Source organism: Notamacropus eugenii, chromosome 1, assembly GCF_028372415.1.
Source record: "Notamacropus eugenii isolate mMacEug1 chromosome 1, mMacEug1.pri_v2, whole genome shotgun sequence".
NCBI lineage: Eukaryota > Metazoa > Chordata > Mammalia > Diprotodontia > Macropodidae > Notamacropus > Notamacropus eugenii.
Window position 1 is genome coordinate 533412959 of NC_092872.1, and position 27877 is coordinate 533440835.

The 27877-nt window shown below is 41.0% G+C and overlaps 1 protein-coding gene across 3 annotated transcripts in view; it reads right to left on the reverse strand.

Moving 5' to 3' along the window:
* The window catches only part of GALNT14 (polypeptide N-acetylgalactosaminyltransferase 14), a 323787-nt gene that overhangs the window by 78609 nt on the left and 217301 nt on the right, over window positions 1-27877 (reverse strand). For all 3 annotated transcript variants that reach the window (XM_072634106.1, XM_072634105.1, XM_072634107.1), the window contains exon 3: window positions 9495-9593. In XM_072634106.1, the coding sequence (XP_072490207.1) occupies window positions 9495-9593 (99 nt within the window). The remainder of the gene's footprint in view (window positions 1-9494; window positions 9594-27877) is intronic.

Here is a 27877-nt window from a genome sequence, read left to right on the forward strand (position 1 = left end):
TGATCACTTTGCCAAGTATTAGGGATATAAAGACAAAAAAGACATAGTTCTTGCCTTTGAGAAGCTTACATTCTACTGGGGAAACTTACACATATTCTCAAGGTTGGGAAGGTAGGATAGGGAAGAGATTCTGAATGAAGTTTTAAACATATTCCATTTTGAGTGATAACGAGTTATTCAAAATAGAAAGCTTCTACAAGAAGAAAGAAATATGGGTCTAGAAAGATAGTTAGATGCAATAATGATGTAATTTTGTTATGAGAACCATGTTTGCATAAGTGAGATAGAATCCTAGAATCCAGAAGGTCAAAGCTAGAAGAGTTCTTAGAAATAATCTAGTTCAATCCCCAAATTTTACAGATGGGGAAAGTTAAGTGACTTGCTCAAGATCACACAAAGTTTGTTATACGGTGGTAGACATAGGATGAGAATCCTCGCTGGCCATTCTAGGTGAATGATAAAACTATGTGAATTTAAGAATGTTTCTGATAGAAATCAACAGGAAAAGTTGTGAGAATGGATAAGGATTGCCAAGTGAGTGGGAGAAGAGGGAGCAGGGAGCACAGTGATGACTCACAGTCAGCAGGCAAAAAGGGGAGAAAGAGCCAAGAAAGATGCTAAAGTAGATAGATACTATATAAGCATGAAGGGAAGTAAAAGACAAAAATATTAGGGGTTCAAGAAAAGACAGATACTCTGAACAGGCAATCACCTGCATTTCAGGAGATACTGGATGTTATGACAGGCAACATGGCACAATAGATTTTAACAGTGTTAAAGTCAAGAAGTCCTGGGTTAAAGTCTTGCTTCCAAAATCTATTAGCTGAGTTTATATTGACAACTTGACCTCTCAAGTCTTAATTAGCACGTTTTAGATACCTGGAGTATCCATCTCACAGGGTGGTTACAAAGCTCAAATGAAATAATGCAACTAAAGAAATAATAGCTAATGTTAATGGTGGTATCATTAGTCTCTTGGAGCAAATCCAATCACACTACTTAAATACATGGCAGTTCCCTTGACCACGGTGCTGACTCTAAGATGTGCCCTGATGTGAACAGTAGAAGGAGGATGGGAAATGAGTGGGTCTTTCCTTCCCAGACTACCCTTTGCAGAATTTTCCTTTGTGTTGGGTGTTCAGCAATCCACAGTGAGAACTTTATTCTTGTAGTTCCGTTTATTTGTGAAATATTAGTTCTCTCCATGGCAACTAGGACAAAGTGGAGAAGAGAACCCCACCAAAAAGACCCAAGCCCCATCGTCAAATTCACTGAAGAAGGAGCCAGAGGTTGCCATCATGTGAAACCAGCCCCAGTTAGGGTGAATGGAGGAGGAAACCTTACCGTGATCACTACTGGGGATGAGGGGAACCTAACCACCCCCAACAGCCAACCCTCTAATTATGGAGGGGAGAGAAAGGAAAAACGGGAGGGAAAAAATTGCTTAAAGAATAACCTTTAATGAGGTTTGATTACAGCTGCAGTTTCGGCATTTTACTCCCGCAAATCCCCGCCGGCTCTTTGAAATTCAAGAGTTCTCTTATGTGAACATCAAAAGGTAAATCGTGTGCGAGCTTGGAGCTCAGCCGTACTGGGAGATGATTAGTGAATAAAAAATGTCCAAGGTTTAAAAAAAAGAGAGAGAGAGTCGTCAGCACTAAGTGCTAATTATACCATTTCCAGCTAACACCTGGCTTGTTTTTGCTCTTTTAATCAGGACAATTTGAGCAACGGTAGGGTCTCATGCAAAGTGGCTGAGGGCTTAGGAGACCTAGGATGGGGCTCTGGGCTTCTTGGTATCCCAAGGGTCAAAGCTATAAAGGCAACCAAGATTCTACAAACAGACCTTCCCTGAATGATTTACCACTAAATGATACATTTGGCCTCTTATCAAGGGGGTCACTTTCTTGGACTTCCCCTTCCTCCACCTGCCAGCCTTGGGTAGTAGAAAACACACTGGAACAGAATTTTAATTTTAACTACAACTTACTACTTGTGTGATGATAAGCAGATCATTCAATCTCCCTAGGCCTTAGTTTCCTGATCTGTAAAATGAGGGTGGGGATAGGACTAGATGGCCTCAGAGGTCCATTCCAGGTCTAGACCAATGATTATTCTCCTTGAGTTTCTGCCTCCATCTCTTGGCTTATGTTGATTCTCCTGGCTGGACTTTCCAGATGAAGAACTATGCCCACCACTCTTTCCACTAAATCCTTCTCTTTCTTCTAGGCCTAGCTCTTAAATCACCTTCAGATTGACATCTTCTTTGACTTACCCAAACCCAAGTTTCTCTTTCCCCATGCTTTGAACTCCTTTGACACATAAAAACATGGCATCGTGGACTTAGTATCAGAAGATCTGTGTTCAAATCTTATTGGGCACTGTCCCTCTGTTCTCTCCCTGGTCCTCATTTTCATCATTTGTAAAAAAGATGGGGGTTAGACTACAGGATCTAAGATCCCCTCCATCTGTAATCATATGTATAAACCACATGTTATTAGACCAGCAAACATCTGCTTGTCTATCTCCTAGAGTTAGCATTTAACTGCTTCTAATTTAAATAATGAGGAGCCCAGGTGGTGGAAGTGCTGAAGTTAGAGTCAAGAAAACCTGAATTCTAATCCTGCCTTACTCCCCACACAATGGGGTAGCCAGGTGGCACAGTGGATACAGTGCCAAATCTGGCCTCAGGAATGTACTAGCTGTGTGACCCTGGGCAAGTTACTCAACGCTGTTTACCTCAGTTTTCTCATCTGTAAAATGAGCTGAAGAAGGAAATGGCAAACCACTCTGGTATCTCTGCCAAGAAAACCCCAAATAAGGCCACAAGAATCGAACACAACTGCAACGACTCAAAAAATAGCAACAAATCCTTGTTAAATCACTTTACCTCTCTCAGCCTCAGTTTCCTCATTTGTAAAATGAGGATAATGATAAAACCTATCTCTCACGGTTGTTATCATCACCACCACTACCACCACCACCACCACCATCATCATCAATTGTTTCTTAGCTCCACAGTTAGGCAGCAAACTCCCCAGAGGCAAGCACTGTGCCCTCTACTTCCTTTGGAGCCCCACCAAACTCCTTGTAGCAGAAGGCACTCAACCAATGTTAGCTTAATGAAATAAACACTGATCTGGGCTCAGCAGCCTTTTGGTCAGAGGTTGGTCATAGGCTGCTGTGCCCTGAAGCTGAATAGCAAAGGGTAAGAAGGGAGATTAGGGGATTCAGACCAAGAGTCTTCTATAAGACTTGGATGGGGAAAAAACAAGCTCCATTATAGCCTTAGGAAGCATGGCTGCATGCCCAGGCTGAGAGGAGGGCTTGGATGCTCAAAATATAATTAGCACTTCAGCAAAAAAATTGGGGAAAGCTGAGATTGGGAATCAGAGGGCCTGGTTTCCAGTCCAGTTTCTGCTGGTGGGTAGCTTAGAGACCTTAGACAAGCTGCACCCTTCTCTCTGGGACTTAGATTTCTCATCTGTAAAGTGAAACAGGCTTGAGTAGAGGGTCTCTAGTGTTCTTGTCCAGTCATTTTATAATTTCTTTAGAATTGCCTGGAAATATATGTAGAGAGTTCTGAATAGGCTGGGAACTGTCCTAGGTCTTAGAAGAGGTCAGAAACCCTGAGATAGCAATAAAAGAGAATGTGGAATGCTTCTTTTCTAGAATTCCAAAAATGGCTCTTTATAAGATGAGCTCCCTTATTGTATCAGTGGCAAGACACTGGGGACAGTAAGAAGGAGGCCTCCTCAATTATGAGCCATCTTCACCTACGGAAATTTCTAGGTGTTCCCTCTGCCCTTCCTTGCACAATTAATCATTTAAGTAGCATTGATTAAGTGCCCACTATATGCCGGGCATTGAGGACATATACATATATATATATATATACATATATGAACATACTCATTTATTAAGCACCTACAGTGTGTCAGGCGTTGTGCTAAGTACTGGAGATACAAAAAGAGGCAATTGGCAGTTCCTGCCCTCAACTAGCTCACTGTCTAATGGAGGACACAATGTTACACAATATTACAATAAATACAATAAATTCGTGACATGTATTATCATAGCTATTGAGGAAACTGAGCACCAGTGAAGCTCAGTGAGTGGATTTTCCTATATATATGTGTACCTACCTATCTATCTATCTATCTATCTATCTATCTATCTATCTATCTATCTATCTATCTATCTATCTATATACACACACACACATGTATATATATATGTATATATATATATATACTGCCTGATAGCAATATGACAAAATAACATTTTTGTATACTCTGATTTACAAATCATTTTCCAAACTGCACTTTCAAATACAAATATTTTTAGTTTTTAAAGAACAAAAGAATGCAAATCTTGACTTTATAATTCAGTTCTGTATCACAAGTGATTAAATGAAAGCTGACAGGCATGTTGTTTTTTGACAGCAGGAAGCTCCTCTTCTCTTCCCTCTCCACTTGATTGATCCTGTTCTTTGAGATGATGATGAGGCTGCTTAATTTGTCCTACTAGTGCAAACAGTAGTATCCCTATCGTACAGATGAGGAAACTGAGGCACAGAGAGATTAAAGAGACTTGTCTATGACCACATGACTTAAAGCCAGTATCATTCAAATTTCAGGGTCCAATACTTGTTTCAACATACGAGAGCTATGGATTAGATTCTTTCTCTTGAAAAAAAAAGCAAAATGAGAGGAAAAGGGACAGAACTCTGATTGCAAACTGGGTATGGTAGCTCATGTGCATAATCTTAGCTACTAGAGACTGGGACCAGCAGAGCTCTCAAGCTCAGGAATTTGAGCCACAATGGGCTGAAATGGTTTGTGGTAAGTACCAAGTCTGGCCTCAGAAGTGAGGGGCTACTGAGCTGCCTAAGGAGAGACAGACCAGCCTAGGTTGGAAATGGAGCAAATCAAAGCTCCCATGTTGTTCAGTAGTGGTATCAGGTCCATGAGTAGACCTTGCATTTTTATATAAATACATGTGTATTTATGTATATATGTAAACACATGCATGGCACACATATGTGTGCATATCCAGATGTGAATTTACAGATTTCGAATATGCATATATGCATTGACACAGTGTATAATAAGCATGTATGCACAATGCAAACATGTATGTTATATGTGTGTGTATACACATGTATGTGTATCATGCAGCATATACATGTATCACATGCATATTGCAATATACATACATGTATACATAAGGACTTATGTCTAAATATTAATTATGGTCTTGGTTGTCACATTAAGTGGTTTCAGGTAGTCTCAGGATCAATCACTTCTATTTTAGGTTCTTGTTGCTCTGTCCAAAAGGTCTATAAATTCTACTCTCTGCTTAATCAGAGGGGTTCATATCCTGGAAAAATGGATCATACAGACCCAACTCAAAGGACACTGATCTATAAACTAGAATGTCAACTTATGCACTGACAGCAGGCACTAGTCACCAAGTAGACCATGTCTCTCTCTCTCTCTCTCTCTCTCTCTCTCTCTCTCTCTGTTTCTCTCTCTCTCCTCATATTTTTGTCCATCACCACCACCACCACCCCCAAATAAAAATCTTAGTGAACACAGAATTACAATGAATGGAATGTTAGAAGAACAGAGAAATTCAGAGATGTACAAACTGAGGCTCAGAAGTATTATTTGTGACATTAGACCTCTAGGTGAACGTAGACAGAAACAAAGAAGTGAGACAATGGCTCTAAAGTATGGTAACCTGATGGGAAGTCTTCTCCAGGCTAGGTATCTACCTGGCAACTAGACCAAACAGGTCCTAGGGTTAGCCAAGGTATTCTCCTCAGCTAACACTAGGACCTCAATGACAATTTTTTTTCCCAATCTTGAAGCTAACACTCAAAACCTATTCAAATAAACTTCTTCTGTTCTTATCTTCTGTTCAGAATGTCCCTAGTAATCTCTAATGTTACTCTTCTATGTCTCACTGCTATCTACAAAGTCATAACTAGATCACAGATACAGCACAAAAAGGGATTTGAGGTCCTCTGTACGTCATATCTCCCTCTTTGTACAGGGTAAGGAAACTGAAGCTAAGAGTAGTTATGTGATTTGCTCAAGGGTAAACAAATAATAATCTGAGACCGGATTTGAATCCAGAACTCTGCCTCCTAGGAGTGTCTGCATGGGTTGAGGAGTTAGGGAGAAAAAGAGACTGTAACTTGTAGCTACAAGACAAAGATTCTAGGACACCAGCATGAGGCCGCTCCTCTAGATACTTCAATGAAAGGGAAAAGGAGCTTACTCAACTCAACTATTCGACAAATTCATGTGTTCACTAATTAATCTTGTTAAGTAGGTTCCAGGCTACTAAAAGACTACAAGAGCTATCAGAACACACCGAAACAATATATTCAGTATCCTCAAATTCATCACCCTAGGACAAATCCCTATCTCTCCTCTTTACTGATGTTTCTGACTAATCTGATGGCTCATGTTAATTTTATTTTTAAAAGATTATTTTATTTTCGTTTTATTATTTATTTTTTATTTATATCTTTTCCTTTTAAATCATCCTCATTTCCAATTTTATTCATCTTTCCTCCCTAACCAGAGGGCCATTCTCATAACAAATAATTTTTAAAATGGGAGGGGCAGTTTAGTAAAACTAACTGTAACATCAACCAAATCTAATGGCACATGTACAGCTCCACACTCAAAGTCCCCCATATCTGCAAAGAAGGAATTGTTTTTTCATCTCTTCATTAGGACAAAGCTTGGTGCTTAAATTAATATTAATAAGAAATTAGGCTCTTGGGGTTGTTTTTCCTTCCCCCAATTCTTCTCATTCATGATGTTTTCTGTAGATACCTATTCTACTATTACATGCTATCTAAAAGGGAAAGGAAAAACATGAGTCTTAGATTATGTGGTTACTTGATAGGAATGCCTGAAGATTCCCCATATTTGATGCACTTTCTTTGACCTGAATTTAATCTTGTTTCCTTCGAGATTGGGGATTAATTTGTCCTGCCAAGTGCCCAAATGAGTGATGCATTTTTCTTTCTCAACAAGGGCCTGGCTTTAATGGGGTATTATAAATCTCTGTCTATGCTGACAGCATGTGTCAAAGTGAAGAAGCCATCTTAGGTCACTGCTGAGCAGGTCTAAATGCCCAGTCATGGGCAGGTTCAGCCTGACTCATGCCTGAAGAAGGTCAAAATTGAAAATCGTCTTTTTGAGAGGTCCCCTGCATGGCAATACTTCTCATGGAGACAATGGGGGTTAAGTGACTTGCCCAGGGTCACACAACAGAGTTGATAAATATCTGAGACTGGATTTGAACTCATGTCCTCCTGACTCCAGGGCTGCTGCTCTAGGCACTGTGCCACCTAACTGTTATTACTATTTACTACATCATGCTGCCTTTACTTGTTCCTCATGAAGAAAGCTGAATCTGTGTCTTGTATGCACAAGTATCTCCCATTCCTGGAACTCTCTCCCTACTCACCTCTGCTTCTCAGAATCTCTTGTTTCCTTCAAGACTGAGCTGGAGAGTCACTTCCTGCATCATTGCTGACACCCCTAGATGATAATGCTGTTCCCTCTAGGCTTCCCGTGTAGCTGCTTTCCCTGTGCTTTGTCTATGCCTATATAGGTACCTGTTATCTCATTTTGGACAAAGGCTGTTTGACTTTTGTTTCTGCTTCTTTGTATCACCACTTTGTATTACCCATCGATGAGTTCTCATTTCCCCATAACAACAACAACAAAAACAGAAAATGTCCCCTATACATGGGGTCGGGTCCTCCAATGTGGAAGATTTCTGAGGACCACTCAAGTCACCTTACCTACCCTGCCCAACAGACTTGTTTCCATATGAAAGGCCAAGTCCATAACTGAAGTACCTGCTGTGTCCTTGTGTAAGACTTGAGTGGACCTCAGAAGTCTACCAAGTTGGAGGGGTCCTGATCCCCTATGTAGGGGACTTTGTAATATCTTTTTAGTGACTCAGAAGCTGCCTCAAGGAAGGCAGGGACCAATCAAGTCTCAGGGACAGTTTTGTTTTCTTTTAGGGAAATCTAAGCCTTGTTTGGGGAAATGAGAACTCTCCTTTGATCACAAGAAGGCATGACTAGACAATTGTGTTTAAAAAAAAAATACTTAGAGATTTTAGTGACCTGAACATACAGAATTAGTCTACAGTGTAATATAACAGAACAAAATTGATCATGTTTTACACTGCAAAGAGAAGCAAAGTGCCTGGGCACTTGTGAGCTAGGATTGTGAGGCATGCTCACCATATGTAACCTGAACTCTGCCCTATGTAACTACGGTTGCCCATGCTACAGAGCATGTACCCCCACCCCAATTCCTGCCCCTCTCTCCCAATTTCTCCTTTCATATTCCAGCTCTGAGGATAGTTAATCAAATCACCACTAACAAATCGCACTTCCCTGGCCACCACTCTCCTCCATGTGTACTGCCTTATTAGAACAGAAGCTCACCGAGGGTAGGTACTTATACATTTAGATGCCATTCCCCTGGCATCTAGCACAGTGCCCGATCCATAGCAAACACTTAATAGATGTGTCGTTGCTGTTGTCCTTCTTTTTGCTTTCCCCAACCTATTCCACTTCCCCATGCCTTGGTCAGAACACATCAGGAATTGTGCTAAGGTCTGGGCACCACTTTTGGAGAGTGTCTGGAGGGAAGCCTCCAGAATGGTGAAGAAATCATGACTGAGCTATGAGAAGATCAGCTGAAGGGACAGGTATGCTTAGCTTGGAGAGAAGATATTGTGGGGGTGGGATAGTCATCTACAGGTACTTGAAGGCTCATCATGTAGAAGGCTTGGTCTTATTCTATGGGGTCCTGCAGGTGCAATGGGCCAAAGTACCATCTTCAACTCAATGCAAGGAAACGTTTCTCAACAATGAGAGTCGTCCAAAAACAGAACGAGGTATGGGGTGAGGTAATGGGTTCCCCCTCTTTGGAAGCTTTCAAGTATAGGCTGGAAGATTCCTTGTGGGGATGAAGGGCTTCCTGTTTTCAAACATGAGATCCTTTTAACCTCTGGGGCTTTGTGATTTGTGACAAAGATCAGACAGTTTCTGATCTCTCTAAAAGGCTTCTGGAGGGGAAGCCCTTATGAAAGACATGTCTTTGACTCTGCAGTGGTTTCTTAATTCACAGGGATTTTTCTACTTCCTCATGTGAAAGATGGCTAATCTTTCCTGAATTGTAAGAAGAAAATAGCACAGAGGGCTTTGCATGGAAGCAGTAAAAGAAAAAAGTCTGTATTTCTCCTTGTCCCTCATGGCCCACATTTGGGGATGTGATATGGTTGTGAATTAGAATTTTCCTGATAAGATGACAATATTCCTGGGGACAGAAATTAGGACCTATGTTTCTGAGCACTCCCTCCTCATTGCACCTACCACAATAGAGGGTACACAGTAGGTGCCCAATAAACACTTTTGATTGACTGACTGAATGAACTTGCCTTACCTCCGGATGGTCCTTAGAAGGGTAGACCTGGCTTCATTGTGGAAGGTGATGATGATGCTGGTTGGAGGAAGGTCTGGACCATAGTGCAAAGTTGCACATCTGGGGAGAAAAAAAGAAACGGTATTCATTCATTCAGCTAGTTGGTACAGTGGACAGAGTGCTAGGCATGAAGCCAGAAAGGCCTGAGTTCAAATCTGGCCTCAGTCACTTACTAGTTGTGTAACCCTGGGCAAGTAACTTAACCTTTGCTTGCTTTAGCTTCGTCATCTGCAAAATGCACCTACTTTACAGCACTGTTGGGGAGATCAAATGAGAAAATAACATAGAATGCTTAGAACAATGCCTAGCACATAGTAATTGCTATGTAAATGCTTATTCCTTTCCTTTATTAAAAGAATCGATTAACTCCTTGGGACATAAATACTTCAATATGGAATATAAATATAACCCATCCCAAAGCCTATTGGTATGGGACTCCCTCTCTGTTGGTTGAGATCAATACCTCACCTCTGTCACACATTTTAAAAAATGACAAATTGGGAGAATTGAGAAGCATGGAAAGGCTTATATGAATTGATGCAGAGTGAAGGAAACCTAACCAAGAAGACACCATACACAATGACTATGAATGGAAAAAAGAACCAAAAACATATATATGGGTATTGTCACTCTGATGACAACTGAATTAAAAACATTAAACCTCTATTATGCTGGTTATGATTTATGTTGCAAATACAAAAGCATCCCAGGCAGTCCTTGTCCTTTTAACCTGTATTCTAAGGAAGGAGACACCACCTATGGTGTCTAGGGAAAGGAGTTATAGCATAGGAAGTCACAAGATGTAAGTGAACAACAGGGCAGTCCATTGGCATGTCCTTTCCAGGTGCAATGGTGACTTTGATTACAATTCTCAGAGTAAGAAGTGGAAAGGGAGGGGTGGGAAGGGATATGCAAGCAGCAGGAAAGAAACCTGCCAGAGGAAAGATGAGGCTTCACATCCCCATGGAATGCAGCGCCAAGTGGCTTGGCTCCTCTAAGGCATAGCCTCTAGAGTCTGCTTTGGAAGGTAGAGTGGCAATAGTACTAGAAGTCACCCATAAGAGATAAGAAAATGCACTTCCTTCCATTCTTTGGAGAGGTGGGGGACTATAGGTGCAGAATACTGCGTATACCATCAGGCATAGCTGATGGTTGGATGATTTTGCAGAACTGTTTGGTTTTTTTCCCATCTCTTTGTAAAAACAATTCTTTGTTACATGGAATGAATCATTGAATAAGGGAAATGGGGGAGATATATTCATGTATGTAAAAATAAAATATCAATAAATATATTAATTTTTTTAAAAAGAAAGTATAAAAGGGATTGAACACAATCAGGGATTCTTAATCTGAGGTCTGTGAACTTATTTTTTTAAAATAACTATTTCAATAGAATTGGTTTCTTTGGTATTTTGCATTATTCCTTTCAATATAATTGGTTTTCTTTGTATTTTATTTTATGCATTTAAAAACATAATTATGAGAAGCCTAAATATATTAATTTTTTCAAAAGAAATAAAGTATGAAAGGGATTGAAATAGATCAAGGATTCTTAACCTGGCAGAGTCCATGAACATTTTTTTATAATTGTATTTCAACATAATTGGTTTCTTTTGAATTTTTTGTATTTAAATATGTTCTTCTGAAAAGAGTCCCATAGGCTTCACCAAAGCCTATGTGTGGAGGCAGGAGTAGGGGGCACACGAGTATTTATTAAGCTCTTACTCTGTGTCAGGCTCTATGCTAAGCACTTCACAAATACTATCTCATCTGATTCTCCTAACAACCCTGGGAGATGGGTGCTATTAAACTCATTTTACAGTTGAAGAAACTGATGACAGAAGTAAAATGACTTGTCTAGGATCACAAAGCTACTAAGTATCTGACGCTGGATTTAAACTCAGGTCTTCCTCACTACAGGCCCAGTACCCTATTCACTGTGCCAACTACCTGCCATGACATGTACCCACAAAAGGTTAAGGACCCTTACTCTAAAACCCAAAAAGAATAAGTTTAATCTCTGTTTTCCAGACTTTAGTCCTTTATATTCTTGAAGACTTCATCAAGGCCCTCCCAAGTCCCCCTTTCTTCATACTTATCATCCCGATTTTCTTTCATTAGTCCTCACAGGGCCTGGACTCAAGGACCTTCACTATCCAAGTTATCCTCTTGTGGATGCTTTTCAACTTATCAATGTTCTTCCCATAAGGTAGCACCCAGAGCAAAATGCAATATTTTATATGTAGTCTAAGCAGAGAATAGTACAACAGATCAGAGGTGTCAAATTCATTTCTTGGGAGGCTACCAGATTAAATTGAAGAAGGTTTAACAGAATAAATAAAAATACAATACAACATAGATAATATTAATTTGTAGTTTTCTAAGTCAATATATGAACTGCCAAAGGGCTACATAGCTATGAACACCCTTGACCCAGCAATACCAGCGCTAGGTCTACATGCCAAAACAACCAAAAAAAGGGAAAAGGACCTATCTGTACAAAAAATTTATAGCAGTTCTTTTTGTAGTGCCTAAGAACTGGAAATAGAAGGGATGTCCCTTATTTGGGGGACGGGTAAACAAGCTGTATATGTAATTGTAATGAAATATTATTGTGCCCTAAGAAATGACAAGCAGAATGATTCCAGAAAAACCTGTAAAGACTTACGAGAACTGATGCAAAGTAAAGTGAACAGAACCAGAATGTTACACACAATAACAACAACATTATATGATGAAGAACTATGAATGATTTACCTATTCTCATCAATACAATGACCCAAGACCATTCTAAAGGACTAATGATGAAGCTTTACTATCCACTTCCAGAGAAAGAACTGATACTGTTTGGATAGACACTGAAGCCTGTCACTTTTTTCTTTTATTTGAGTCTTCTTGTACAAAATGATTGACAAGAAAATGTTATACATAATTGCACACGTATAACCTAAACATGACTGCTTACTGTCTGGGGGGAAGGAGGGGGAAGGAAGACAGGGACAGAATTTGGAACACAAAACTTCAAATACAATGCCAAAAAAAATGTGACCTGAATGGATCTGCTCCTATATGTCTGAGGCCACTGTAAAAGGTGGTCACCTCCCTAATCCTGTACATTACCCCCTCCTTTATGTAGCCTAGGATCATTCTAGCCTTCTTGGTTTCAGCATCCCTATGCTGAGGCATGACTTTGCAGTACGCTAGGACCCATGAATTGTTTTCAGACAAACTGCCAGTTAGCCACGCCTCTCTCCTCTTATATTTACATAAACCCAAGTGTAAAACTTCATATCTATTGCTGTAAAATTTCGTCTTATTAAATTAGCTTGTGTTCTAGCCTGTCAAGACTTTTTTGAGTCCTGACTTTGTCATCTAGTGTATTATCTAACCCTCACTACTCTGTCAGCAGCAAGTTTGTTAAATGTGTTGTTTTTTTCTAAGTCACTAATGAAAACATTACATAATACAAAGCCCAACAAAGTTTCCCAGGATATTCCATTCACTAGAGATTTCCTTCCAAGCTGTCACTGAACTATCACTGCCTCTTTTTTGGGTCCAGGCATTTCATTAGCTTGGAATCTACCTAACTGTGCTACAGGTTGTACCAAAAAATCTTAGTGCAGTTTTAAGCTTTACTAGCTTGTATAACTGAGCCTATATTTAAAAAAAAAAACCAAAAAAATTTTTTCCATAAAAAGGTGAGACTTTTGCTAAATGTTTTACTAAAACCTAGATAAAACTCTATCTGTAGCATTGCCCTGACCATAACCCTGTCAAAAGAGAGAAAGAGGTGAGTTTGACATGACCACTTCTTGAAGCTATCTGGTTCTTTTGTGATGTTCATTTCCTTTTCTAGTTTTTCGAACCATCCTGATAATAACATGTCCTAGAATTCTGCCAGAAATCAAGGTTAACTTAGAAGTCACTACCTTAGAGTTTGCAGACTTCATTCTCTTCCCTTTAATAAAAATTATACGTATCCTTCCAATCGGAGAAGTGTTTCCCTTCATGCTCTTTCATTACTGATTGTTCTTAGAGTACACGAGGATATATTTCCCTCAAGGCAGGTAACGAGCTTAGCAAATGCAGCTTGATGCTCTCTTACTCTCTCTTTGGCTCTGTGGTTCAGTAGAAAGAGGGATGGATTTGGAGTCAGATGGACCTGAATTTAAATCCCAGCTCTCCCATTTACTATCTGTGGGACCTTTAGCAATGTCCTTAACTGCCCTCAATCTTGATTTCCTTGACTGTAAAATGAGAGGGTTGGACCAGATAGCCCCTAATGGCCCTTCCAGATATACGCACTCCCTTTTTTGCTTTGAATGCAGTGTTCTGGAAAATATGGCAACTCAAAAAGACAAGTTCTGGGGACCCCTTAACAGTCCTTAACACTTTTCATTGGAAGACAGTTTTCCTTGGCAGAGAAAACTAGAGCAAAAGAAGGATTGTGTTTCTCTATCTTCTCTCTAACATTGCTTAGTGTCATTCATCCACTCAGGGCAACATGTTATCCTTTTTTTTGTAACATTCTTTTCTGTAATATATAGCTAAAACAAACAAATAAAAAAACACCTTATTGTTTTCCATAGCATGTTTCACCAGCCTCAGCTTATTCTGCATTTTAAAACTATTGATACCGTTTGTCAAGAATACTGTTGTATCCATCTTCCGTTACCTGCCCTTGATTTCATACTTTAGAGTTGCCTTTTTTATTTTATTTATAGATCCCTTTATCTCACTGAGGCTAGAAGTGCAGGGGCATTGGGCAGGCAGGGGTTGGGGGAAAGGAGGCGTTGATTCCCTTACTAATTAGCTTTGATCTGTTCCGTTTTTCTTACTTGGCCTAGTCTGTCCCTCCTTTGGTTGGCCCAGGCTCAGGGTCTCACTCTAGTAGCTCTGGACTTAGGGAGGACATCCAGTCAGCTCAGAAACTCCTGAGCTCCTGGGATGTACCAGCCTCAGACTCTACTAGTAGTAAAGGCAAGTGTGTGCTACCCTACCTAGCCCCAAATTGTCTTTTAAACTGGCTGATGACTTACCTGTCTATTCACACTGATATCTCTGGACACCTCTCTCTTCTTCCTTTTTAAAATTATTTCTCTTTTTTGTGCTAGGAATTTTGTTCTCAAGAACTTCCCATCCAGCCTGGACTGACTTGTGTGGAATTTTAGTCCAATTCTCCTTACTCTGCTTTCTGAAACCTCCTTATTAGCTTTTAAATAGATACCTCCCCAATTTAGATTACTTGACTGGTTATGCCTGGCTTTTGTCTCCTCTATCACAAATGTGAAAAAGGAAAAGTAATTTCTGCCAACATTCTGAACATTTTTGCTCCAGTGACCATGTAGCTACAGAATAGGATTTCCCCTTGTTGGTCTCTCTAATTTTTGAAAGGTGAACCATTCCTTAAGTCAAGTTAAAAATAAAAGCTCTGATTTGGAGACAGAGAGCTTTCCTTTCCTTTCTTTCCTTCCCTTCCCTTCCCTTCTCTTCTTTCCTTTCCTTTCCCTCCCCTTGCTTTCTCTTGCTTTCCTTTCCCTTCCCTTTCTTTCTCTTGCTTGCCTTGCATTCCTGTGCCTTCCTTTATCTTTCCTTCCCTTCCCTTTCCTGGTATTTGTCTTAGTTTGGTTTTGCTCCTATGACTTTCTGGGAATCTCTACTTCTGTCTTCTTACAGTATAGTTATTTTCTCCGGTAGGTACTTTGGCAGGTATATACATAGGAAGTATTCTATCTCTCCCTTCTTTTTCCGGTAGAGGTCCTTTGTAGCTTGTCTTTCTCCTCCTGGAAGGCCTTGTGTGTCAGGAGAAAAAAGATGCTAAATTTGTGATGAAACCTGGTAGAATAAAGAATAGTTTAGAAACCACATCACCTGGGGCTCTGTTTCATGCTCCAACAGTGTTTGGACAGAACAGATCCTGAGCCTCCCTAGTGCGTCTCACCCTTAACCTTCACATTTTTGCAGCCCAGCCAACCCTTGAGACCAGCAATCTTCATGCGTTGCCCTAAGCTTCTGCCTCCAGAACCAGAAGCCTCTTTTGTAGCCAGCCCCCTCCAGTGCCATGAGAAAGAAGGTTGGGTTTTTTCGCCTTCTTCCGGAGTATTTGAAGTGGCTCCAGGACCAGTGTCAATGCTGTATTTTCCTCTATAAATTTACCCTCTCCCTCTTTTGTGGACACTCGAAGTTTAAAATAAGGAAGAGGAAATTACGAGGGCAAGTTTTCCTCTTGAAAATGATCTTAACTAGGTAAAAGAGAGAAGACTCTCCAGCTGAATGGTTTGCTGCATCACACAATGGATGACTGCCAGGGATGTAGCAAGAGCACTTACATTTAGAGGGAAGAGAAGAGCCCTGAGTGGAAGATCAGAAAGAAATACATCAGAGAGTGACTCCACACTTCATTTCCATGCCTCAGCTGTTGTTTTACCCTAGGACTTTCCTCAGTGTCTGGGGTCTTTTCAACCTGGAGTGTCTTCCCATGGATGAGTGACTCTCAGGGCAGCCATTCTGCTGAGGGACTCAGGTCTGTCATTCTTCATTCACCCCTGGCTCTGTTTCTGACTCTAGAATTCACAGCCACATCTCCACATAGCTTCCTTCCTCAACTTCTCATTTCTGTTTTGTGTGTTGTCTTCCCCTAGTAAAATGTAAGCTCTTTGTTGTTGTTCAGTAGGTTTAGCTGTGTCTGACTCTTTGTGACCCCATTTAGGGTTTTCTTGACAAAGATACTGGAGTGGTTTGCCATATTCTTCTCCAACTTGTTTTATAGATGAAGAACTGAGGCAAACAGGGTTAAGTGACTTGCCCAGGGTCATACAGTTAGTAAGTTTCTGAGATGGATATGAATTTGAGTCCTCCAGAGTCCAGAACTACCATTCTATCCATTGTGCCACCGTGCTGCCCTAGAAGTTCTTTGAGGGGAATAATTATCTTTCTTTTTGCTTGTATTTGTATCCCATGCAGTAAGTGCTTAATAAATGCTTGTTGCCTATTGCTTGCTAGACTTGGTTGGGGCCGTAGAATCATAATATCAAAAATGAAATCACCTCACTGAACAGAAGAAGAAACTGAGGTCAGAGATACTGAAATTTGGCCAAGATCACATAAGTAATAAATAGCTAAGTCAGGATTTGAGCCCTGGTCCTTCGACTCTGAATGCTGAGTCATTTCCACTACACAAGAGAGCTGAACTTTGGCATATGTTATCTCTGTGATCTTGGGCAAGTCATTTCCCTTAGGTAGCATGATATATAATGGAAAGAGCACTTGTTCTGGGATCAAAAGACTTGGGTTCAAATCCTTTCTCTGGTACTTATTACCTGCGTGACCTCAGGCAAATAATCTCTTCACCTCTCTGTGCCTCAGTTTCCTTTTCTGGCTACTAATCTAGATCTAGACCTTCGAGCTCTAGATGACCTCAGTCTCAGTTTGCACATCTGCAAAATGGAGATAATAATATTTGCACTACCTACCTCCCAGGGTTGTGGCCAGTGCTCAATAATCCTTCAAGTGCTCTATAACTGTGCAGGATTATTTCCTGGTGGGAAGACTTTAGATTCAGGAATACAACAGGGATACTGACCTCACTGGGGAGAAGGAAAAGGATGAAGTGAGCCTTTTTCCTCAGTTACAGAAGAAGGGATTACTCCAAGCAGAGGCCAGAGTCCTTATTTCTATCATGAACAATAGATAATAATTTAGTTCCCAAAAGGCACTGACTCTTAAATGGGTAATTTCCCAAACGTAGAGAAGTCCACTGTGCAATGTACTTTCAATAGCTTTGTGGGAGCCCGAACCAAACTCCCAGGTCCCTCTTTTTCTCTTTTCCTAAAAAATTGCATCTTCATTTGTCCCTAGACAAAGGCTGTTCCCTGTTCCCAGAGTGGATGCCCCAGAGAGCTGGCAGTCCCAACTGTAATAGGAGCAGGTATGCTCCCTAACGGCTACATCATCATAAGCACTTCATCGGCTACTGGCAAGGCTGATCCTTGGCAGCAGTTGTAAATGCCCTAGGCCAGCACAAGATTTGTGCCGAGGGGGACTTAAATCTATGAGACGCTGATCCTCAAGGAATCAGAAAAACCATAGGGCTTATCTGCCAGAGGACCCACATTCACCTGACTCTGAGATGATCTATTAAAGATCCCAAGCCTGAGAGTGCCATAGTGGTCCAGGATGGGAAGCCAAGTGTAACCTCTCCAATGTGTCTGGCATCTATCTGCCTCTTGCTCTACTCACACGATCCCCTCCTTAATGCAAGCCTCATCATCTCTCACCTGTACCATGGCCAAAAGCTCATCTTCTAAGCCTGGACCTTCATACTGTCCATTCTGCTCAGCTCATGTCATGAGCACTTACCCTCACCTCGCCCTCATGGAATCCCTTTTTCTTCAGGAGGTAACTCAGACACAAATATCCACATGGAGTCTTTTCTTTTCCTTTCTCCCAACTGTAAAGATCCTTCTTTCCCAAACTACCTTATATTGAACTACCTTCTATTTATTCTTGCTATATTTATTTATTATATATATCTCTTTATTCTCTTTATATCTGTTGAGTATAAACTTCTATAGGCAGCCAGGCAGCACAGCGGACAGGGAACCAGGCCTGCAGTTAGGAAGACTTATCTTCCAGAGTTCCAATCTGGCCTCAGAGACTTACTAGCTGTGTGACCCTGAGCAAACCACTTAACCCTGCCTCAGTTTCCTCCTTTGTAAAATGAACTGGAAAAAGAAATGGCAAAGTGCTCTGGCATCTTTGCCAAGAAAACCTCAAATGGGGTCAGGAAGAGTCAGACAAGACTGAAACAAATGAACAATAACAACAAATAAACTTGCATAAGAATCTGTCTTCCCCAGAAGAATAAGTTCCTTGAGAATCAGGGTTGCTTCATTCTTTGTATTTGCATCTCTATACATAATGTGCCATCACAGTACCTGGTGCTTAATAAATGCTCATTGATTGATTAGATAATAATAATTAACATTAATATAGTGTTAACTATGTGTTAGGTGTTGTACTAAGTGCTTTTCAGTTATTTCAATTTATCCTCACAACTGCCCTGTAAGATAGATGCTATTATTATATTGTCCCATTTTCACAGATGAGGAAGCTGAGGCAAAGAGGTTAAGTGACTTGCCCAGGGACACAGAGCTTGTGAGTGTCAGAGGTCAGACTTGAGCTCAGGCCTTTCTGACTCCAGGCCTTGCCCTCTATCCACTGAGTCACAAATAGCCTTCTAAGTGCTCTCCCTGATTACAGGATATATCTGGCTTATTCTCCTAGCTTCTCTACCTCCAAAAGATTTATTCCAAATTCCATCTTCTGCAGGAGACCTTTCCTGGTCCCCTCCCCACTTACTTCAGTTGCTCTTCTTGGAGACTGCCTTCCATTTTCACTGTATCTTGTATGTAAACAGTTATTTATATATTGTCTCCCTCATTAGAATGTGGCCTCCTTGAGGGCAGAGACCCTATTTTCATCTTTCTTTGTATCCCCTGTGAGTCTCATGGTGCCTGGCTTACAATAAGCACGCAATGAATACACATTGCCTGCTTCACTGGCTGTCTGATGGACTAGTCTTTCCCTTGTCAATTCACCTATCACAAAGCTATTTTTCTATGAAGAAGCAGGATACCTGTATGAATTTCTCCTCATCCTGTATAAGGCCAGACCACAAGGCAATGAGTTGCTTTTAAGCATATTACATGCAGGTATATGATTTGAATGAAGCTTTTCTGTGACCTAAGTTGAGAAATGAGCAGTCAATGGATATGATCCCAGCTGTAAGACAGGATCAGCAGGCCTAGTGCTAAGTCTCTGTCTCTCCCTAGGCTATTTGTAAATACCTTCTGGTCCCTAGAGCATTCCTCTGCTCTGAGCCCTTCCATATTCTCGGATTGTGCCAGTGAAGGTCTCCTGCGGCTCTATTCCACCCAGCCACCTGGCATCTCTGCCCTCCAGGGCCACCCAGGACGGACTCTGCTCTTCCTGGCACTGCAGGAAGAGTCTTTCTAACCCGGCTGGTGCAACAAAACCTCAGCTAGAAAAAAGTATTCCATTCAGCATGTCCAGGACTATTCTGCGTGACAATTACAGCTGGGGTAATTTCAATTTAATACCTCACTGCAAGTGAAAATTGCAGCCTGCAGCCTGAAAATTTCTATAATAATGAAAATAAACCCACTAAGTGTGGCTGGTGCCACCAGGAGCTAACTCTAAGTAAATGTTTCCTGCTTCTTGCTGGTTCAGGTGTCCGGCGCTCCTGTGGGCTTGTTTGGGGCAGGGTGGGAGAGATGAGGAGAGGGAGGTGGGGAGAAGGAGAACTAGAAAAGGAAACAACAGAGGTTTGGGAATAGAAAAGCTGTGTTTACTTCTTCAATCCTGGGCCAGTGAGAGCCAGAAAAAGCCTCTTCTCCCTAGCTGGCCATTTGAAATATATTGTTCCAGGCCAGAAACAACCAGGAAAGAACTCCAAAAGTGGTCCAGAGGGTTTAACCAAGAGAAAACAGTCATAAAGGTATCAATGGGCTCTGCTTTCCAACAGTGGTCCCAAAGCACAGATGAGGTTTAGATTGGGGGCATTAAGTGAGAGGGCAGGGGATGACAAAGAAGGTAGCAGAGGAAAATTGCTGGGATAAGGATGAGAAGTGGTGAGCAGAGCACCGGACAAGGCAACATCGTCCTTTCCCACCCTGCAATGGATCCCACCAAAAGCATTTGGTCTCTCTTTGAGTAGTAAGTAGCTGATCAGATAACTGATCAGACCCCACCTTATTTGATCCTTACAACCCTACGAGGTAGACAGTATGAGTATTATGATATTTTCATTTTAGGTGCTGAGGATTAAGGGAAATAAACTTATCCAAAGCTTGTATGGATTTTTTTTAAAGTCTGGATCTGTACTTTTTTAAATTAGCGTAGGGAAATTGCCTCTATCAATTCAGATCTATAATTTATAGTATGAAGGGATTACCTAGGGCATTGGGAGTTTAAGAAACCTGTCCATGTGCTATCGCTTTCAGGTGAAATCTGAATGCAGGTCTTCCTGATGTCAAGGCTCTATTAGGCTGCACTACCTCCCAGCTAATGATGCTAAATACTACATAGTTGCTATGTCATATGCTTGGTGCTAAAAGAGACAAGAGACCATCTTGTTTAAACCACTCACTTCACAGTCCTTCAGATTCTAAAACCTGTGCTCTTACTCTTAGGCCAGGTTGCTGTCTAACCTCTTAATGCCTCTTGGGAGCCTTGTAAGAGAAAAAAAAAATGGGGCACCTCCCATTCACCAAAGAAAAAATTAAGGCCTAGAAATGGAAAAAAACCATAGGCGGGGGTGTTGCATAAGAGGAGCAGAAATTAATGGAAGCAGCCATTAAAAGTGGTGAATAGAGTACTGGGGCAGAAGTCAGAAAGTCCTGAGTTCAAATCTAGGGCAAATCACTTAACCTCAGCCTCAGTTTCCTCATCTGTAAAATGGGGATCATAATAACATCTATCTCCCAAAGCTGTCCTGAAGATCACATAATAATTATAAAGCACTTAACATAAGTGCCTGGCACATATAAATACTATTTATTATTTCTTCATAGCTTAAGACAAGGCCCTAAGTTTCTCAAGGGCACATATTTCTAGTCTTGGACTTTGACTAGGATAAAGGTCGGGAAAAGAGTAGAGAGGGAGGAAGTGAGTCCTGGGGGTGAGACACGAGGAAGATGAGATTCCCTTCCCATTCAGGGATCCCTTGGGCACCACCATAGATAACTGACTGCTAGACCTAAGCCAGTGAAGGAGACTGTGTGTAGGACATCCAGCCAGACCACTTGACCACACTTCACTGGCAGAACAAAGAACCAGTCTCGAGTAGGGGAAGCAGGCAGGATAATCATCCATTTCTTTAAAAGAAGGCAACAACACAGAAACAGGAGTGGGGGCCTCTCTGTTTCTGTACAAACATGCTGGAGCGTGGGGAGATCAGCGGCAGGCAGCGCTGTGCGTTGGCATGGCAAGGGGAGAAAATGAGCTGTAATTAGGAAAGTGAAACTCAGCTGATTCTGAAAGCTGACTGGGATAATAACTCTCCGGAAGCCCAGGTCCTCTCTCTTCTTCCTGCTAGGTTCTTGGCCCCAGCCAGAGCAGAAGTCCCCAGAGGAACATGGAATAAGCTACCAAGACGTTCACCTCTCTAATACATCACTGCAGGAGGACAGAAACGGCTCTCATCCGGTGGGCCTTGAGAATTTATATTCTTCAGGGATGGCTGTCTGGGGAGAGGATAAACACATGGAGCCAACTCCTTGCCTACAGGTTCTTGAGGTTAGGGACCATGTGTTACACTTTTCAATAATTCCCACAGCACTTAATATCATGCTGAGCATGTTAATTACAATTATTATTTGTTCAAGTCCTGTGATTTCATTAGTATCGGCAACCCTCAGTGAAGAAAATTCCCCTGCTAGAGTAGATTAGTGGAAGCACCCAGAGGTGTCCAGCCTTTTTTAGGGTCACACAGCTAGTATCTTCAAAGCAAGATTTCAATCCAGGCCTTCTTGCCTCTCATGCTTACTCCAGGTGGGACACTGGGGAAGTCACCTTCCTAGGTTTCAGTTTTCTCCTCTGTACAATGAGGGGAGGAACAAGCATGTATTAAGCACCTACTATGCACAAAGAACTGTGCTAAGTGCTTTATAAATATTTGACCCTCACAACAACCCTGGGAGGTAGGTGCTACTTTGATCCTTACTGTACAGTTGAAGAAACTGAGGCAGTCACATAGCTAATAAGTATATGAGGCTGGATTTGAACTCAGATCTTCCTTTAAGTCCAACAATCTAACCACTTCACCACCAAACTGCCTACTAAGTTTATTGCCACTGAACCACCTCTATCCTCCTATCTGTTGAAGGGCTGCCATGAAAGCCTTATTCCAGACAATAATAATGACTGTTCACAGCAATAATGATAATAGTTGACATTCATGTAAGTGTTTTGAGGTTTGCACACAATTACCTTTGGGACAGGTGCTATTATTATCCCCATTTTACAGATGAGGAAAACAAGGCTCAGAAATGTTAAGAGACTGCTCAAAAGTCTTATCACTTGCAAGCATCTGATGTGGGATTTGAGTCCAAGTCTTCCTGACTGGCACGGTCATTTATTTCTATGTCAGGCCCAGAAGGTGTAATCCTTTAAGATCCAAACCCTGCTTTCTTTCTTTGGGGAGGGATGGGGACTAGGAAGATCCAGGGCACGATTACTGGCCCATTATCAAAGCACTTCTATGAATATCCTTGGGGATTATCTAGAACAGAGCAGAGGCCTATAGCTTGGCCAGGATGGACAGCCACCAGCTTGTCTCTCAGCCCCATTACAGAAATTATATTGGACCTAAGAGCTTCAGTCTAACTAACATAGACCCAGAAGTTAAGGACCAGAATTGGAAATGGAAAACATCAAGACTGAAAGGCAGTGTGAAAATCTTCAAAGCTCAAATCTATAAGGCTAGCTGCACTCTGACAGTATACTTTGGCGGGGGGGGCGGGGAATCTAAAAGATTCATCAAACAGCTAGATATATTAAGGGCACAGAGGAAGAAGGAAAAGGCTGCCAGCCTTGTGATCTGACATCTGCATGCTGAACATCAGAGAATCATAGGCTTGAGAGCCCAGGGGGAGCTCACAAATCATCTGCTCCAACCCCATGATTTTACAGATGAGGAAACTGAGGCCCAAAGGCATATTTTCAGTTTATTAAAAATTCAATGGCTTTTCCTATGGAGAAAAGAGGAGTTAAAAAAGAAAATCCAAACAACCCTCCAGAAGCATTCAGGAAGAAAACACAGCTGTATTTAAAACCAGACTCCCAGGACCATGTGCCCTGATTGGCAAAGACGTTCATGAATAATTCAGGTTCCTCTGATCTGTTTTTGCTTTTTATTTATTTTTTATTTTTTTAAGAGGTTGAAGTTAGATTGGGACCAAAAGTACTTCCTGGATTGTCAAGTTCTAGAGAGGGGAGAATCAAAGATTTTGGTGTCTGTCATACTTATATACATGTGACGACTTCCTTGAACAATTCCTATTATGGAGAATCATGCTGCTGATGGATGGCTTCGGGGATGAAAATCTCCCTAGGCACTGCTAGAAAAGACTCCCTTCCCTGTCTCCCACCCCCAACTTCCATTAGGTGCAACAGAATATGTGATAGATATCTTTCCTATAATCAGAGTGTACATGTGAAATGACTGTGATTTTTAATGATTACAGTAATGAGTAAACACAACCTTGTTTACTCACATCTAGGATGTCACAAGCAACACTAGGTCAAAGAGAACATTATGTCAAAGGGGAAATCCTGCATTCGGATCTGAGGCAGAGGTCAATCAGAGGAGAAAAGGATGCTTTTCTCCAAGGTCCTACCTCACCCACTAGCCTCCCCAGGCTATTGCATTAGTTAGGGCTGGGGGGGATCAGAAGAGCTCAAAGAAAGGCCAGGAAATGTGAGAGACCATATATGCCCACATCATTCATTTAGACCAGGCTTTTTTAACCTGGAGGCCACGAACTAAGAAAAAACAACAAAAACATTTTGATAATTGTATTTCAAAATAATTGATTTCCTTTGTAATTGTATATGTTTTACTTTATGCATTTAAAACCCATGATTCTAAAAAAGGTCCACAGGCTTCACCAGACTGTGCCAAAAGGGTCCACGACACTTGATTATGAACCCCTATTCTAGACTGTTCTATTATTTCTGGAAACATCATGACAAACAATTGTCCCATGGCTTTACTCACCACCTGTGTGACTTTCAGGGACCAAAATAAAATTCCTATATGTGTTGTTTACCCTCATTAGAAAGTAAACTCCCTGAGAATAGAGACTTTCTTGTATGTGTGTACGTAGCTCTCAGCAGAGTAAGAATCACATAAACACTCATTCATTTTTAGATATTCCTATTATACCTTCTCTAGATCACAGGGAAGGTGCTAAGGTGTGTTGACAGCCAAATATACATAATAAGGGCAGGAATTTGGAACAAAGATTTGAAGTAATAGAGGGAGTAGGAAATACTGTGAAGTGCTTCCACGGTGGGGGTTTAGCGATTTTGCTTCCCCCCATTCATTTTTATGGAAGGCCAAGAAGAATCTTGGGACTGATAAACTGGGGGTAGGGGACATGGTACTTATAGTTATATAGCCCTTGGTGGTTTGTTGAAAGGATAGCCCCTAAAATGATTTTCAGCCTGTGTAGTTTGGTAGTTATTAAGAGGGAGTTACAAGGACTTTCTAACACAATATTTAGCATAGTGTCTGGCACATAATAGGTACTTAATAAATGTTTATTGTTGATTGATTAACCCCAAGTCAAAAGCATGAGATAAGCAGGAAACAGATTAAAAAATAAGCTAATGTTTTTGGAAAATAATAAGTCAAATGGCTGTTTCTGTGTTTGGATGTGTTTGGCCCCTGGAGGCAAAGCCTCTACATTCTGGAAAGGAAAAGAGTTTTTGGTTGATCATTTTTTGTTTTTTAATCTAGTCCAATTACTGAGTATTAAAGGGCCCTGCCCTTCTAACTAGCTAAAGTTTAACCTCTAAGGAGAGACAGCGACAGAAAATAGAGAGAGACAGAAACAGAGAGAGATAAAGACACAGCGAGAGAGAGACAGTGAGGAGGGGGGGGGAGAGCGCATAATCCTCTTCATTTATTCATTCAATAGGCATCAAGTGCCTACTGTGTGTCAGACATGGGGATCCAAAGACCAAAATAGTCCTGACCCTCAAGGTGCTTATGTTGTATTGGAAGAAAACAATATGTAAATGAAAAATTAAATTCAAAATGTATGCAAATTAAGTTCCAATGTGAGTTCAGTAACAAGGGGTAAGGCTGGAAGATAGTAAGAGACAGACATTTTTCTGTCTAGATCATAGGTTCTTGACCTTTTCTGTTGCCTTTGGCCCCTTTGGCAGTATGGTGAAACCTATGAACACACTTTCAGAATAACAACTTTAAATACATAAAACACATACGATTATATAGGAAACCAAAAGTTAGTGAAATTAAAGATGTAATTTTTTTCCCATCTAAGTTCACTGAAATCTATCCATGGATCCCAGCTGAGCACCTATGCTCTAGGAGGTAGTATCTGAGCTGAGCTTTGGAGAAAAAATGGGTATTCTATGAAACACAAGGGAAGAGAACATTTGAGCCATAGGGGACAACCTGTGCAAAGGAGCCCTTCAGCTCTAAAAGATTTAAAAGATAGAAGCTAAACCCACTCTTCCACTTATGGGAGGGAGAACCTCAGTAAAGGATGCCAGCTCAGGTTAGAGGCTGGAAACAAAGAAAAGCTTCACCACCTCAAACATGGTAGAGACCATACTTGGTAGTGACCAGCACCCACCATGAAGTGAGCGGAGCACAACCAAGGAACAAATATCTGAGGCAGGCAAGCAGTAACACCCAGCTGAGCCGACACATCTGGCAGATACCATGTGCCATGCTAGTCCACAATGAAGATATCAGTGGTCTCTCATAGCATCAGCAACCTGAGTTTCTCTGCCAGGCATATGTTCATTCTTTCCTCTGAACTTATATGTATCTATACGAAGAGCGCACCCCAGGTTGATGGGAAAAATGTTCTATTGCTACACACACATTTCTATTCATAAGACAAGTTCAAGTCCCATTTCTGACAAATGCTGGCTGTGTGACCTTGGTCACTTAACCTCTCACTGCCCAAGGTGGCTCTCTAATATGGTAATCTGCTTTGGTTGAGGGAGTTTCCTTACTAGAAGCTCCTAGCATCAATGAAATCACAGGGCACCAGACCAAAATAATTCATTAAGGCTTGTGATTTTAATTAACTGCATGTTCTGTCTATTAAAACACACTGATGGAGACTTATGAGTTATGGATTGAGATTTTTTAATAGGTGCGCCTGATGCGTGAAAGGAGGGGTGTCCCAGCTGCTATTATGACACTATTAGTAGTAATGGAATGAGAAATATCCATCTTTGCAACAGGCGTGTAACAGTGATTTTATATATAAATGTGTGTATATATATATGTATATATAGATATCATATGATTAGATATATACATTTTATATAAAATACATAGTATTTATGTATTGTACAGTTTATATGTATGTAGATAAAGTATATATATTATTCACATACATATACACACATGAAGACGAGAGAGAGGAAATAAGGGGAAACAAATCATGTTTCAGGCTTAAAGTCCTAGGCAAGAAAGATCACCTAGCTAATACATATGTATGTATGTATGGTTACATGCATGTGTATATACATGCACACATATATACACATTACACCTATACATACATACACACATGCACATACACATGTGTATGTCTAAACATACACTGTATGTATATCTGCATATAACATGATATATGTATATACAGATATCAAGATATACACATTTATAGCATGTATAACATAAATATATATATACATACACCATATATAACGTGCTTCCTAAAGAGGCAATATGGCAAAATAGATAGAATGATGGGTTTGGGATTCAGAAGATGGGTTCAAATTCTGCTTCTGACACTTCCTAACTGTACAAGACTGAGCAAATCACAATGTCTATGTGGCCTTAAGGAACAATTAAGTCATAGCTTGTTAGAGGGAGTTCTCCTAGCAGGCACTGCCTATATGAAGAAACCACAAAATCTTCCCATCACAGCAAAGTAGATAGGAAGGAAGGAAGGAAGGAAGGAAGGAAGGAAGGAAGGAAGGAAGGAAGGAAGGAAGGAAGGAAGGAAGGAGGGAGGGAGGGAGGGAGGGAGGGAGGGAGGGAGGGAGGGAGGGAGGGAGGGAGGGAGGGAGGGAGGGAGGACTCATCTTGTAAGTACCTACTATGCACCAGGCACTATGCTAAGTGCTTTACCAATAACTCATCTGATCCTCACAACAACCCTGGGAAATAGGAGGCTATTTCAAGAAAATGAGTCAAAGAGAGTAAGCAACTTATGTAAAGTTACAAATCTAGTGAATGCCCAAGGCCAGATTTGCCCTCAGGTCTTCCTGGACTCTGCCCAGGGTTCTCTGTACTGTGCTATCTATGTGTTCCTAGATAAACCCAAAAATGTTAGTATAGGAAGAAATCTCAGATAGGAGCTAGTCTAACTCTCTCATTTTACAGATAAGAAAACTAAGGCCATAGGAGGGGGATGTAACTGGTCCAAAATTACACCCTGATAAGTGATCAGACTAAGACCAGAAGCTAGATCATTTGACTCCAGATAGACCTAGCTGTCCATTGCCTCCCATTTAACATGTAGACCTGTCTGTCTCCTCTCCCT